Raw genomic sequence first — 17,176 nt, forward strand, 5'->3', positions numbered from 1 at the left:
TAGCTACAAAACTTGAGCTTCTTAACTCATTTAAACGGTTGCATTTCCAATACGTTGTAATGACATTTAAATGAAAGACAAACATTTGGAGATCAAAGTTTTCATGCTGCATACAATGAAAGATTTAAGTGGGGTGTTATTTGAATGTTGATGTTTGCAAAAGGGATTTCTAGCAGCTGAAATATGTTGTAACTTTTTATTTGACTTTTTATGTTTGAGAGCATTCACATTTGCATCTATTTATTGAGCCATATAGAAAGGAGAAATATGATATAACATTTTTATGTGAGTTAAAGTTGTTTAAGAGTTTTCTGTCTTTGCATCTGTTTAACCTGTGACAACCCAAACTCTATCTATAAATGACCAACATAACCAGAAATGTCCAACATACACAGATATGCTCAAACTCCTAGCTAAGACTGTCAAGAGTTTTCCCCAGACATTACTAAACTGCCTGGTCAAGAGCTAGTTCTGGAGACCATGGGGCCTATTTATTAATGTGCAAGCGGACATGATACGATGTAGCGTATCATGTCCGCCGCACATCGATAAATGCCGACAGCATACACTGTCAGCATTTATCATTGCACAAGCAGTTCTTGTGAACTGCTTGTGCAATGCATCCTCCTGCAGATTTGCGGCCAATCGGCAGCTAGCAGGGGGGGCCAATCGGCCCGATCGTATAGGATTGGGCGGATTGATGTCCGCAGCCTCATAGCAGGCGGACAAGTTATGGAGCAGTGGTCTTGATAATTCGGCCCCTATATCTTCAGAAAGATATAAATAAAAGTCCAAAGTAGGGCTACTAAAATGGTACACAGTCTAAAATATAAAACCTACAAAGAAAGACTCTATGACCTAAATATGTATAGTTTAAAGGAGAAAAGGGAAACAGGTGACATGATAGAAACCTTCAAATATATAAAGGGACTTAATAAAGCATTTTCCACAAAAAATAAATGCCAAAACAAATGGTCACAATCTTAAAGGGACACTGAACCCAAAAATGTATTTCGTGATTCAGATAGAGCATGCAATTTTAAGCAACTTTCTAATTTACTCCTATTATCAAATTTTCTTCATTCTCTTGGTATCTTTATTTGAAATGCAAAAATGTAAGTTTAGATGTCGGCCCATTTTTGGTGAACAACCTGGATTGTTCTTGCTGATTGGTGGATACATTCACCGACCAATAAACAAGGGCTGTCCACTGTCTGAACAAAAAAATAGCTTAGATTCCTTCTTTTTCAAATAAAGATAGCAAGTGAACGAAGTAAAATTGATAATACGAGTAAATTAGAAAGTTGCTTAAAATTGCATGCTCTATCTGAATCTCAAAAGAAAAAATTTGGGTTCAGTGTCCCTTTAAGCTAGAGGGTAACAGATTCAGGAGAAATGTGAGGCAGCATTTTTTTACAAAAAGGGTTGTGGAATCATGGAACAAACTTCAATTTGAGGTGGTAAACACAAAGACAGTAAAAGAATACAAAAATGCCTGGGACATGCATAAGGCTATCCTAAGAAAAAAGTAACATGTAATATAGGTAGACTTGGTGGGCCTTTTTGGTTCTTATCTACTGTGAAATTTTATTTTTCTATGTGTTAACAATTTTTAATACACCCCAGTTGGTAAAATGGATAATTAAGAAAACATTAAGGAAAGGGGGGGGGGGGGGGGTCACAGTATACTGTCCCTTTAAGTGAGATAAGCAACAGTCAAGATGCTTTTCAAAAGTTGTGTCCTGGGACTGAAAACCAATGCATATTTTCTAACAAAATGACATGTTTTAATTGTTTTCAAAAATATTTATTTTGTATGTAGGTATGTTGCAATGGAGTGGATAATTTCAAATACATACATAAAGAATAAGAACTTTTATGTTCCTTTCCCTTAAAGGGACATGAAGCCCCCAAAAAATATTTCATGATTCAAATAGAGAATACAATTTTAAACAACTTTCTAATTTACTTTTATTATCTAATCTGTTTCATGCTCTTGGTATCATTTGTTGAAGGAGCAGCAATGCACTAATGGTTTCTAACTAAACACATGGGTGAGCCAATCACAATCAATATATATATGCAGCCACCAATCAACAGCTAGAACCTAGGTTCTCTGCTGCCCCTGAGCTTGCCTAGATAAAGCTTTCAGCAAAGCATAACAAGAGAAGGAAGCAAATTAAATAATAGAAGTAAACTGGAAAGTTGTTTAAAATTGTATTCTCTATCTGAATCAATCATGAAAGAAAATGTTTGGGTTTCATGTCCCTTTAAAATGAGAATATTTAAACAGAGAACTGATCCATTTCCAACTAGAACCTTTTTTTACCTTTTCAGCAAGCTTCAATTCATTATGATTATTTTTCCCCAAACAATGTTTCTTAATGTAGAGGAAATGGATTGTTTGTGGCCTAAAAATAAATTGTCTTACTATGAAGTAGCTTTGATATATCAAACTGATTTTAAAGAACAGAACTGAGGTTTTTCAAAACTAGTTTATCCCAACAATAATTATGTGTGTTATTCAGCAGCAAGACAATGCCAAACTTCAGCTTAGAATATCCCTTTAAGCAAATAAAAATGTTTAAAAGGACACATGAAACCCCACATTTATATTTCATGATTTAGATAGTGCATGTGATTTTAAAGGGATATGAAACCCAAAAATTGATTTTGTGATTCAGACAAAACAAAAATGACTTCTATTATACTTCAAATTTGCTTTGATCTGATGATTTTCTTAGTTGAAGAGATACCTAGGTAGGCATCTGGAGAACTACATGGCAGGAAATAGTGCTGCCATTTAGTGCTCTTGCAAATGGATAACATTCTTTCAAAACTGCTGCCATATAGTGATCCAGAAAAGGGATCTTAAGTAAATGCCCTTGCTTTTCAACAAGGATACCAAGAGAATGAAGAAAATTGATAATAGATGTAAATTAGAAAGTTGTTTAAAATTGCATACTCTATCATGAAAGAAATGTTTTGGGTTTCATATCCCTTTAAATGACTTTCCAATTTACGTCTATAATCAAAATTGCTTTATTCTATTGGTATCCTTGGTTGAAAAGCATACCTAGGTAGGCTCAGGAGCAGCAATGCACTACTGGGAGCAAGCTGCTGATTGGTAGCTGTACCCATATGCTTTATGTCATTGGTTCACCTGATGCATTCGTCTAATTCCTGTCACTCGTTCTCCTGCAGCAAAGTATACCAAGAAAATTAAGCAAATTTGGTAATAGAAGTAAATTGGAGAGTTGTTCAAAATTATATGTTCTATTGAATCATGAAAGAAAACTTTTGAGTATTGTGTCCCTTTAAAGGGACAACATTTCTTCTCCATAACAAAAATTCCATGAAATGCAATTTAAGATACAAATGTAAGGTTTAATACAGAATTGATAGCTACAGTATCTTAAATTCCCAGAGGAGGAGAATACACATATAACAAATGGAGAGAAACTGTATACACTTCACTGTGCAACCTGAACTACAAAATATATAGAATACTCAATACTGCATCTATTAATATTATAATTGTATTTGTAAGCACCATAAAATTCTGTAACGCTGGGGATTAATTCATGGTAAAAAAAGAAATATAGATACAGAACAGACTAAACAAAGGAAATTAGTTTACAATCTACATTGAATAATGACACAGACAGACAAATTTATGTAACAGTTGTATTTTCCAAATAATATGCAAGCTGTATTCATTCACTGAGATTATTAACATTTTCCCCATCACCAGTCTCTATTTTTGATGATTTAGGAAAAAAAATGCATAAGAGCTCTTTATACTGATTTCTCTATTCTCAAACTACACTAAAAAAAAATAAAAAAATTTTTTTTTCTTTTTAACCATTTCTCAAGTTTATTGTGTACATAGTTATAGCTGCCTGTCATATTAACACATCTCTAGGGGGGGGGGGGCAGGATTTTTAAAATAATTTCTCACTTGTTCTTTGATATTTATCTATCCTAGTCTAGCATACAATCCTGACAAATGTATCAGTTTGATATATTTCCCAAATATTTATTGACTAGATTTGTGGCTAAAATATACAAACATGTTTTTTGTGTGTGATCATTTTGCATACATTAAGGAAATTGCCTGACGTTACTCAGGGGCAATGCCACTCAGTGCCTTTGAAGTGTGTTAATAGTATTGGAGTCCTAGTGCTTCATTGATGCACTTAAAAAGTGTCAGTGCGCAGGCACAGGTAGGGTTAATGTCACTTCCAACTGCTTTTGTTTGTATGTCTTTTCTGTAATGTAATTACTTTAATTACGCTGTGACAAAGCAGACAAAAAGTGTCCTGTGGGCGTGGGAGGCTGCAAGAACGAATACAGCAGCCCTTACCTAGCAGCATAAGACAAGGCTAAGCTCCTCCCCTATCTCCGCCCCCTGTAGTGATTCAGCCTCCTCCCTGCTCTGGTAGTAACACAAGTGTTCTGTCAGGTTCCCAGTCACACGCTGCTAAGGCTCTCTGCAAGCATTTTGTCTGTTGGATTATTATAACTATTATTAGCACCATCTGGTTTGGAGAAACTCTGCTGATCATCATTACCAGGTAATGTACTTATATTGCACTGTTCACATGTCTGAGCAACTCTAGTAAAAGTTATTCAAAATAGTAGCTGCTCAATTGTGCCAAAGTTTTTTTTTTCCTCTTTCTTTCTATTTTGTTAAACTTGTTTCTGCTCTCAAAATGTTTTAACCCCATAGCGACCAGAGAGTGATTCAACACATTGTGTTGCAACAGGGTCTAGTAGCTCATGGGTTAATTTTGATTATTATGAAATTGTGCAGACATAGAATAAGCCTTGTGAACTTGCCCAGGCAAAACCCAGTCCCCTCTTGTATCTGGCAGCAGCCGACCCTTTCCCCAGGGCTCCTTGCACTAAAAGGGTTAAGGGTATATTTGTTTAAGTGGATGGTCCCAAGTGATTTAAAAAAAAAAAAGATTGTTTTTCTTAGTTGCTTAGTTTTTTGTTTTGAAAATAGTGAAATATGAGGTGTGCATGAGGAGTTATCTTACAAGATGATATAAGTGTGAGAGTGAGGATCTTTATAACTGGAAACCAGAGGTGAACCTTGAAATAGAAACTTCAACAATGCAAGATAAGTTCCCCAATTCACCTATCTCCTATGTTCTTCTCTGTGCTGGGAGGCTGGCTTTGAGGAAGTGCTGTTGTTAGTGCCCTGTAATGTTGCTGAAGCATAAATGTAACTGACATTTTTCTTTTACAGAAAAAAATGTACTGCTCATTTGAAACTCAAACTGTTTTTTTTGCATTGTCTCTTTATTATGCATTTATTGATTATACTATTATTTTGTGTTTAGTGGTCCTTTGAGTTCTTTAAAAACAAACTTCCCTCTTGTTTTGTTGTTAAACAGGGTGAAGGGCAATATAAAATATATTGGAGCTGTACTGTTGCCAATGTTTGTGTTTTGTATGATAGTCTGAAATATAAAGGGAATTTGTAAATAAACTGTAGTTTGTCAGTCACAAACACCCTATCTACACAGGGTATGGTTTGGTGTTCTTGCTGTAAGCGTTGTGTCATATTTCTCAGACTATAGCTGCCAATCCAAACAACATAAACCAAAAACTATTACATAATTATTCTCCTAATGGGGAAAAATATACAAATAGAATTTGCAATGTACAATATTCTAGGGTTGATTAGTGGCAATAATTTCACTTGTAAAAAAATATAAGCACTTTAGAATTTATTGTGCAGGCAACCAATGGAGTATAGAGCTGTACTTTATGTGCACCTGTATTCTCCAATCATGCTCAAATAAGTGAGATTGTTAGCAGTCAGTGGTGTATGGGATATCAACATTATTTAATAGTTTGTGTATTTAGTTCTGTACGGTGGGAGAACATTGCTATTTATTTTTTGAATCCCAGTCATTTTATATTTGCCATTGTTTCCCCATTAGAACACAGTATTTTACTAATAGATTTGTTCTTAAGGTGCAAATCTTAAAGTGATGGTAAAGTTTCCAATTTGTATAATTAGATCCCTTTAGATGGACTTTAATTCATCCATTCTAATGAAGAATCGCTATAACTTACTTTTTAATATAGAGATGAAATTCTAATACCCCACGCTCTGGCTGCCCACTTCAAAAGTTGTTTTTTTTTGTGTACTGACGGTTTTGACTGTTCTCTAATTGGCTCTCTAGCCATACGGTACTCGCACAATTTTTTTTGTGGCTAGAGCATTGATTGGAGAACAGTCAAAACTGGAGCTGGAGTGCGGGCTGTTTCGTCTAAAATATTGTTTCAATTCCGGATCTGATTACACAAATTGAAAACTTTACCATCACTTTAAATCTTTCCCATTTTAAAGAAAAAAGAAAGGTTGTTTTAAAATGCAGGTCTAGACTTTAATTTATTAAATAATGTTACAATAATCTGCATTTTGATAACAAAAACAGAAAAATCTCATCTATCTTGGAATCTACGTACATGTCATTAAAAGACAAACATGTAATCTTTAAACAGTTTTTAAATTTATATTATATTCAGTGCTATATAACAGTATATTCTGTACACAATACATTGATGGATACTTTTATTTTTTTCTTAATAAAACTGATGAATTTGATGACTTGTGGCAGTATACACATTTTTCTATAAGCAAATGAATCAGAAAAAAGTACTTCATTATTTGTCAGTGCCTTTATTTGGATGAACGAATAATTTTAAGACAAGCTGTTCAGAGTTCATTGGAATCGGAACCCCACCACTTCAAAACAAAGACAGAGGGAGGCATTTGTAATGAAAGGACAGGAATGTGAACTGATCAGGCTTAGCAGATAGGGCACTGCAGGAATTCCACTGTTGTTTTTTTTTCAGCACACCAGTATCTGAACTCAGCTGCCTATGTTTGCTCTACATTTTTGAATTTGGAGCCTATCTAAGAGATTTATTTAATCCCAGTGCTGCAACACCAGAAAGGTACTTCATTTTGAAGTTCATGACCTTTTAAAGAGCTGGAATTCTAAAGTTACGTCAGAAGAAGTGGGACACACATCTAGTATTGCGCTACTTGACATACATATCTATTTTCTTGTCGGACAACTAAATTGACGGTTTATGTTCTTTGTTGCTATTGCAAATACTATGCAGATGTTAGTTATAACTGCATTGCCACATTTCAGTTTTGATTAGAAGCAATTTTCAAAAACACAAGTACAGACATATCTCATTTTTTTTCTTCTGAGCTTCACTTTATTGCGATTCGCAGATATTGCTCTTTTTACAAATTGAAGGTTTGTGGCAACCCTTGGTAGACCAAGTCTACCGGCGCCATTTATATATACACGGATATAAACACATAAATAAACAAGTGTGTGTGTGTGTATATATATATATATGTATATGTGTATATATGTATGTATATAGATAGATCTCCTACATATTCTTACTGGCTCCTAAATATCAAACCGATTTGTTGACCCCTGGTGTAAATATAACTTTTATATGCACTGAGAAACAGAAAACTTTATTGCTATATTCGCTTTATTGCAGTGGTCTGGAGTCGAACCCACAGTACCTCTGAGGTAGGCCTGTATTAGCAAAAATGTTTTAGTGATAACTTTGTATTTCCTGTGCCCCAGTATTTAGAGTTTGCCCCTGATCAGAGCTGTAACCCTGTTGTCTATTTGCCACCTCCAACTATAAGTAAGCAGTCTCTTGCATGTGGAATAAATACATTCTTATGTCCCTTTGCAGAATACAGCTATTGCTAAAATATCATTAAAAATTATAACCAAAATGTGTTGATGTACATTTTCATTTTGGATATAATGTCTTGGATTTTTACAAGATTCCAAAGGCAGGTGCTCTAGTTAAATTCCATTGCAGTGACCTGTGTTGCCTATTAAAATGTGCTGTAAAAGGGAGATATCAGCAGCTAAATTTATATTTCCTGTTAGATTGAGCTAATATATCAACTCATTTGTGTAATAAAATGCGCATGGCATCTAATGAAGAATCAATTTATGGTCTATCAACTACCCTGTAAGGGTGCATTTAAAAGAGTTAAAACAGGGCACCATTGGAATATGTACATGAATTGCCAGCAGATCTTGCTTTTTTTTTTAACACCTTTTTCTACAAGTAGAAACATAATTACCCATGTTTCATCATATTTAGCAGTTTCGTTTATATTTTATTGGGATATACCAAATAGCCCTTTTGTACGACTAGTAACTTAGACTTGTAAGATTTACATTTGAAAGGGCTTCAATGAAGAATTTTATGTTGTGCAGCTGAATATAGAATGACAAGTCTTTAAAGGGATAGTAAAACCCATTTTTTTTCATGATTCAAATAGAGCATGCATTTTTAAGCAACTTTCTGATTTATTCCTATTATACATTTTTTTTCTTTGTTCTCTTGGTATCTTTTTATTTGAAAAAGTAGGAATGTAAGCTAAGGAGCCGGCCCATTTTTGGTTCAGCCCCCCTGGCTAGCCCTTGTGATTGGTGGTTACATTTAGCCACTAATAAGCAAGAGCAACCCAGGTTTTGAACCAAAAATTAGCCGGCTCTTAAAGGGACAGTCAAGTCCAAAAAAAAAACTTTCATGATTTAAATAGGGCATGCAATTTTAAACAACTTCCCAATTTACTTTTATCACCAATTTTGCTTTGTTCTCTTGGTATTCTTAGTTAAAAGCTAAAACTAGCAGGTGCATATGCTAATTTCTTAGACCTTGAAGACTGCCTCTAATCTGAATACATTTTGACCACTAGAGGGCATTAGTTCACATGTTTCATATAGATAACATTGAGCTCATGCACGTAAAGTGACCTAGGACTGAGCACTGATTGGCTAAACTGAATGTCTGTCAAAAGAACTGAAATAAGGGGCAGTCAGCAGAAGCTTAGATACAAGATAATTACAGAGGTAAAAAGTATATTAATATAACTGTGTTGGTTATGCAAAACTGGGGAATGGGTAATAAAGGGATTATCTTTCTTTTTAAACAACAAAAATTCTGGTGTTGACTGTCCCTTTAAGCTTTACATTCTTGCTTTTTTAAATAAAGATACCAAGAGAAGTAATACAAATTGATATCAGGAGTAAATTAGAAAGTTGCTTTAAATTGCATGCTCTACCTGAATCATGAAAGTTTAATTTTGACTTTACTGTCCCTTTAAGTATCATTGATTGACTACGTTATAGCAGCTGTTGCACAACACATGTTTTATTTAGAGCCAGGTAGTCTCTGTTAGGCATATGTTATTGCAAGACTAGTGGTCTAACGACAGTTATTATCTATTCAGCTCCCAGCAATACTTTAGCTAGTCAAAGAAACAAAACTTTATTGCTTGACAGCACATTTTTGGTGAAATTAGATCATGCAGAGCCACTGTATTGTATATACGTCAATTTCAGGGTGTGAAGCTGCATTCTTGTTGCAGATTAGATAAGCAGTAGCCACACATTTGACATTCAAAAAGTGATTCAATTTAGCTGTTTAATTAACCACTTAATGGGCAAATTTGCCTTGCTTATAGCTGTTGTGTATTTTATTCTATAATGTAAGCGAGAGTAAGGCCTTATTTTCATTATAATATTAATCTAGACTACTTGCAATAGTAGATGAATACAGCACTATCTGTGTTAAAATGGTGCACGGTGCAAGAGGTAGCTGCAATAGCCTCTGAAATCAATATGCCCTCGTAGTAACACCAGCACCAGTGTCTTGAATGTAAATGTTTTTTATTAGAGGTTACATTAAAAGCAGCAACGTTTCGTGGTGAACCCACTTAGGCATGACTAAGTGGGTTCACCACGAAACGTTGCTGCTTTTAATGTAACCTCTAATAAAAACATTTACATTCAAGACACTGGTGCTGGTGTTACTACGAGGGCATATTAATCTAGACTAGGGATTTTCATATCCCAGGAAGTAGGCTAGAGATTCACAGCCACTAGAGTTTTATCCCTGTGTTCTGTTCTGTAGTTATTGTACATTTAAAGGGACACTGAACCCAATTTTTTTTTTTCGTGATTCAGATACAGCATGCAATTTTAAGCAACTTTCTAATTTACTCCTATTAGCAATTTTTCTTCGTTCTCTTGCTATATTTATTTGAAAAAGAAGGCATCTAAGCTTTTTTATTAGCTCAGAACTCTGGACAGCACTTTTTAATTGGTGGATGAATTTATCCACCAATCAGCAAGAACAACCCAGGTTTTTCACCAAAAATGGGCCGGCATCTAAACTTACATTCTTGCATTTCAAATAAAGATACCAAGAGAATGAAGAAAATTTGATAATAGGAGTAAATTAGAAAGTTGCTTAAAATTTCATGCTCTATCTGAATCACGAAAGAAAAAAATTGGGTTCAGTGTCCCTTTAAGTGTGTGTATGTATGTATATATCTCTATCCTCTCTCAAAATAACAAGAGTATTGCATTGAGCAATTATACTTTTTTATTGTACTAACTATACATTTATAAGGTGACAAGCTTTCGGAAGTGTCTTCCTTTTTCAAGTCTGAAGCAATATTCTGGACATATATATATATATATATATATATATATATATATATATATATATATATATTATATTCTCTCTTCTATTTCACAAAATATGTTACTAACATTTAGACACCAATCAGCAAGCACTACCCAGGTTCTGAACCAAAAATGGCCCGGCTCCAAAACTTACATTCTTGCTTTTTCAAATAAAGATATAAAGAGAATGAATAAAAATTGATAATAGGAGTAAATTAGAAAGTTGCTTAAAATTGCATGCTCTATCTGAATCATGAAAGTTTAATTTTGACTTGAGTGTCCCTTTTAATCTCAGGTTGGTTATTTTGATTAACCACACTGTACTCAAGTTTTGTGAAGGTTTTTTTTTTAGCTCTGATATTTTTGTTATGCCTTGTAAACTGAAGCTCAGAAGCTCTATTTAAATTCTCTTATCTTTCTGGATATTTGGCCTAAGTCTATATATAAAGAACTCCCCTGTCTTTATATTCTTCTACAAGTGTAACAAATTGGTCAACCCCTAGACAATGTAAATAAATCCGACAGTGATGGATTAGGTAGTTGATCAGTAACATGGCTATACACTGCTTATAAGACATGCAAGTAGCTATCTCTGTAAATGGAAAGGTTAATATAACAGTGAAACTAGTAATCAATGTATGATGATATATAAATAAGTTTTGCCCATAGTAGTAAAGGTAAAAGAGAATACAGAGAGAATACAAATAGCATCCTATTGCAGCAAAACTAAAGGGTCAGTCAACACCAGAATTGTTGTTGTTTAAAAAGATAGATAATCCCTTTATTACCCAATCCCCAATTCTGCATAACCAACACGTTTTATATTAATACATTTTTTACCTCTGTGATTAACTTGTATCTAAGCATCTTCTGACAGCCCCCTGATCACATGACATTTTATTTATTATCTATTGACTTTCATTTTAGCCAATTAGTGCAGTGTCTGCCACAGGCGTGTTCACAATGTTATCTATATGGTTCACATGAACTAGCTCTCACCTGTTGTGAAAAGTAAATAAAAAAAGCATGTGATAAGAGGCGGCCTTCAATGGCTTAGAAATGATCATATGAGCCTTCCTATGTTTAGCTTTCAACTAAGAATACCAAGAGAAGAAACCAAAATTGGTGATGAAAGTAAATTGGAAAGTTGTTTAAAATGACATGCCCTATTTGAAACATGAAAGTTTTTTTTTTTTTTGGACTTGACTGTCCCTTAATGGAACATAGGTTCTATCCCCTGACCTATTAGTGTAATAATAAACCCTGGCACAAGCACTTATTAACCTAATGGTATACTAGATCAGTTTCATACTTGGCACATATGTAAACCAGGGTTTGACAAATACCAGGAGCCTGGGAACCTGTGTCCCTATATAAAATGTATTCACTGGCTCCTGAAAAATGTATGACTAGATCTTCACTATTCTGTAGCGAATCATATCCGCCTGGCATACGCTGTCGGCATTTAACATTGCACAAGCATTTCTTGTGAAATGCTTGTGCAATGGCGCCCCCTGAACATTCGCGGGCAAATGGCTGCTAGCAAGGGGTGTCCATCATCCCGATCGTACTTAAAATAAAATAAAAATAGCGGAGAAGTTACGACCGCTGCTTCTTAACTTCAGTTTCCGGCTCGCCAGAAACTACGGGAGGATAAAGCAGCATTTACTGCTTATTAAATCCGGCCCATCGTGTTAAGACTCAGTGGTTGACAAATATGTTCAAAAATAAGGAGCCAGTAAGAATATTTAGGAGCCAGGCATATTTTTAGGAGCCAGACAGTTGGATTTGTATATAGACATATGGAGAATAACCCAAAAAGTTAGGAGCCAGGGGTAAAATTCTAGGAGCCAGTGGCTCCCAGGCTCCTGGGTTTGTCGAGCCCTGTCAGTTAAGTTATTTATTTAAAGGTTACATCAAGGGCAGTGTCCTATGCAGTTTAAAGAAACTATTAATATGCAAGTGCCAGATTATTTTACAGTGCAAAACGGTTGGTACAGCTAATACTGCATATCTGAGCTTGACAATGTTTCAGGAGCCAGGATGTCATGGCTCCTAGAATTTTACTGCTGTCTCCTTGCATTTTAGATTGTTTTTCATATGATTTGTATACAAAGACCCTTGGTCCTAAGTTTACGATAAATTTTGTCAGCTCCCAATGTGTTAAAAAGGCATTACAGAAGCAAATCCCTTTTAATTGTTCATTTGTACTGCTGCAATATAGTGCTCCAGAAATGGGCCGTCTCCTAAGTATACATCCCTGCTTTTCTACAAAAGATACCAAGATAATGAAGAAAAAATGATAATAGAAGTAAATGCTCTGTCTGAATCCTGAAAGAAATTTTTTGAGTTTTAGTGTGAAATTACATTTCATGCTTTTAATGGGTTTTAAAGCTTTGCTATTGTTATAAAGTCATAGAAATAATAAATTTATGTAAGATAACACCTTTCATACAGTAGTACATTTAAAGGGACAGTCTACTCCAGAATTGTTATTGTTTAAAAAGATAGATAATCGCTTTACTACCCATTCCTGTTTTGCACAACCAACACAGTTATATTAATACACTTTTTACCTCTGTGATTACCTTGTATCCAAGCCTTTGCAGACTGCCCCCTTATTTCAGTTCTTTTGACAGACATGCATTTAGCCAATCAGTGCCCTTTCAATTGTAAATCTACGGGCGTGGTCACAATGTTATCTGTATGTCACACATGAACTTATGCCCCCTAGCTGTGAAAAACGGCCAAATGCATTGAAATAAGGGGCGGCCTTCAAGGTTTTAGAAATTGGCATATGAGCCTACATAGGTTTAACTTTCAACAAATAATACCAAAAGAACAAAGTGAATTTGGTGATAAAAGTGAAATGGAAAGTTGTTTAAAACCGCATTCCCTATCTGAATGATGACTTTTATTTTGACTAGACTGTCCCTTTAAGACTCCAAATCTAACCTTCATGGTTCAGATAGAGCATTGTTTCTCAATCGCGGTCCTCAAGTACCTCCCTAACAGGCCAGGATTTCATTATAGCTGAACTAGAGCACAGTTGAAGTAATCAGCTGATGGATGAGACCAGGTTGGTTACTGATCAGCTGATTACTTCACCAGAGCACTGGTTCAGCTATAATGAAATCCTGGCCTGTTTGGGGTACTTGAGGACAGCGGTTGAGAAACACTGAGAGAGAACAAGCAATTTAAATAGATTTTTTTATTTGTTTCTATTATCACATTTTAATTATTTCATTGGTATCCTTTGTTGAAAAGCATACATAGGTAAGTTCAGGATTATGCACTGCTAGGAGCTAGCTGATTGGTGCCTCTTGTCAGTGGCTCGACATCTGTCTTCAGCTAGGTCCCAGCAGTGCATTTCTGCTCTGGAGATGGCTCCAAACTATGGCCTAGTTTGCACTGTTGTTGTCGTAAACCAGAGGTGTATGTATGTATGTATGTATATGAGCTATTTAAATTCTAAGCGCAATATATCAATGGATCCTGGGATTTGTCAAGCACTAAAATACATATTTCTAAATCATCACGACAATATGCATTCATCAGCGCACAAGGTCAAATAACTAGGAAAAGAATTGAATACCAATTGGTGCTGAATTGACTCGTTTGAGGCATGCAATTTGCAAAATCAATGAGGCTGTGAAATAGGAAAGCACACTTTTTGATATGGTAAATGTTCTAGGTGTCAGCACTAATTGTCATTAATCTGAGAAAGGAAAAGCATTGTTAGTAACAGCCTGTAACTGTAATGCTGTGAAATCTATCATAGGTGGGACAAGGGTGGGTGAGGAAATGACATTTTCCCCAGCATTTGAATCCCATAATTGGTGTGGACTGAAATCGCTTAGAATCAAAGCTCGTATCCCTATTCCGTGAGAGAGAATGATGTAGTCATATTGATAGACCTTGCCAAGTGCTGAGTAACTTTAGTGACAGATCAGAATGATTCATTTTAAGCCCAGTGATGTGCTAGGCTGGCCATCACATCTAATTACTAGTATTATTGCATTTTCAATAAGTGCTGCTACTGTAATCATAGCTATAACCCATTACAGACCTTAATTAGGCACATAATTTTGAAAAAAATATATATACTGTATGTGTGTGTGTGTATATATATATATATATATATATATATATATATATATATATATATATATATATATATATACAGACACACACACACACACATATTATATATATTTTTTTATTTTTATTTAAAATGCCTTAACATAACTTTTTAAAATTGACATAAAATCTAATTCATGAAACATGCAGCAAAATAAATACTTCTTTTTAGGTTGATAGTACAATGTACAGCCCTAATACTTTACATAGAAAAAAAAAGGGGGGGGTCAACAAACCTTTAACCTGCTTTTATGTTTAAACCTCTGATTGGTACGTTGTGCACAGGGTGAGCTTGGAGCATAGAAACACACAAATATGGTGCTTATGCACCATGCCCAGGCTTACTTGCCAATCTCGTGCACAAGAGCATAAACACCAATCAGATGCTAAGGGCACCCTGAGATTACCACATTGACACATTTAAAAAGTGTCACTCTTAATGTAAAAGAAATAAAAAAAGTCTTAGCATTTGCCATTGTTTTTTTGTTGTTGTTGTTGTTGTTGTTGTTGTTGTTGTTGTTTGTTCTTTAAACTTGTTTGACATTGTGTTACACTTGTATGCTGGAGAGCTAAATTAAATACTTTTTTTATATATATACCCTGATCAGTTGTTGTTTATGGCTAAAATGTGTTCCTATATTTTGTCTTGCAGGCTTGTGAAGCAACTTTCATCTTCAAGTAGTGAGACACAAGATGCGAGACGGCATTCCATGCCTAGGATGCACAAACCCATTACAGTGAATAGCCAGAGAATGAAAATGTCCGTCTGCAGCGAGTTTGTAGAACACATTTGGAAGCCGGGATTCTGCAAGAATTGTTTCCACCCTCGAAGTGACCACCAAAAGTCTCAGGCCTACTTTGATGGGAAAGCCGGCAACTTGCCAGTCCTGCACAGTCTTAATGGGATTAGGATCAAGCCCGAAAACGCACACCAGGACGATGACTCTGTAATTGCTGCTCTGTACACGAAGCCCACCATAGCTGTGAAACCGACCATGGTTACCTCAGAAAGTGCAGAGATGTGGGCAGAGCTTAATAGCACAGAAAGCCTCACTCAGGTACACATTTTTCCATTAAGGTTAATTTTTAATCATAAAGATTAAAGGGACAATAAGCTATTTTTTCTGAGTTTGATCTAGAGGAGATTTTTTTTATTACAGGTTACAATGCATAGCCACCAATCACCAGCTAGCTCCCAGTAGTGCATTGTAGTTCTGGAGCTGTTGTTAAAGGGACAGTCTACTCCAAAAAAGTTATTGTTTAAAAAGATAGATCCCTTTATTACCCATTCCTGAACATGGGTAAAACACATTGTTAAACAGGCAGTCTACACCAAAATTGTTATTGTTTAATAACACCTTTACTACCCATTCACGAGCTTTGCACAACCAACATTGTTATAGTAATATACTTTTATAACATTTAAACCTATACATTTCTGCCTGTTTCTAAGCCACTACAGACTGCCTTTGATCACATGCATACATGTGATCACAATTTGTTTACAGTTGACTGTACATTTAATCACATATTTCTTTTCATTGTCCTTGGGGTGTTGACGGGCGCACAAAAATAAATTAGGAATGTGAAATAATTTTGAAAATGTTCTAAGGATGTACTAGAGCAAATTAGGTTGGAAAACACAAATTTTAGAGGGACACAGAAGTCATATGTTTTATGTATGGATAGTATATATCGCCATTTGATAGTTACTAAATTTATTTCATAAGCATAGAATTGAGGTTATTTCCAACCTCTCTTCAGTCATGGGTGCCGCCATTTTGAAATCTGTCTTTCACTACATTCTAGTGCTGACCTCTTTGCACATGTGCAGCAATTCTCCTTCAGATACCTGCAGTGTATCCTAGATTCCAAAATGGCAGCACCCATAATAAGAAGGAGGTGCATAAAATGTATTTCATGTATAATGCCCCTTTAAGCATTAAATTACCATATGTCTACCATAATTTTTACTTGTAGAACTTGCAAGGTTTAGCAATTCCAGACCACTCTATCTCTAGAAAATCCTCTCAAGCACTGACAAAACATAGATGAAATAATCAATCAAAGGCCACATGTTAAGTCTTTTGCATGGATACCATCAAGAACTGTGTAGTATCTAGCCAAACTGCAATATATTTTAGCAGTCAAAATAAATCACTGTGTGATGCATTAAATAACAAACCTGGGTTTTGAAACAACAATCCTTTATCAATGATTGTTAAAATACTTTGACCTACAAATTGCTACCAAAAACCATGTATCCCTGGTAAAGGGGCAGAATGCATTTTAACATGAGCCATTGGCAATAATTTAATAAGAAAAATGGTTAAAAATACACTTTATTTAAAAAAATACACTATATATATATATATATATATATATATATATATATATATATATATATATATATATATATATATATATATATATATATATATATAAACAATTTCTATAATTGGGAGTATAAAGAGGTGGGT

At 34.9% G+C, this 17,176-nt stretch overlaps 1 protein-coding gene across 1 annotated transcript in view; it reads left to right on the top strand.

Annotated features, from left to right (window-relative positions):
- Positions 1-4,466: 4,466 nt before the first annotated feature.
- PRAG1 (PEAK1 related, kinase-activating pseudokinase 1) overlaps positions 4,467-17,176 on the top strand; it is a 42,691-nt gene continuing 29,981 nt past the window's right edge. Inside the window, exons 1-2 of the mRNA XM_053703276.1 lie at positions 4,467-4,577; positions 15,349-15,754. Coding sequence (XP_053559251.1) covers positions 15,407-15,754 — 348 coding nt within the window. The 5' untranslated portion in view covers positions 4,467-4,577; positions 15,349-15,406. The remainder of the gene's footprint in view (positions 4,578-15,348; positions 15,755-17,176) is intronic.

Source organism: Bombina bombina, chromosome 2 (genome assembly GCF_027579735.1).
Source record: "Bombina bombina isolate aBomBom1 chromosome 2, aBomBom1.pri, whole genome shotgun sequence".
Classification (NCBI taxonomy): domain Eukaryota; kingdom Metazoa; phylum Chordata; class Amphibia; order Anura; family Bombinatoridae; genus Bombina; species Bombina bombina.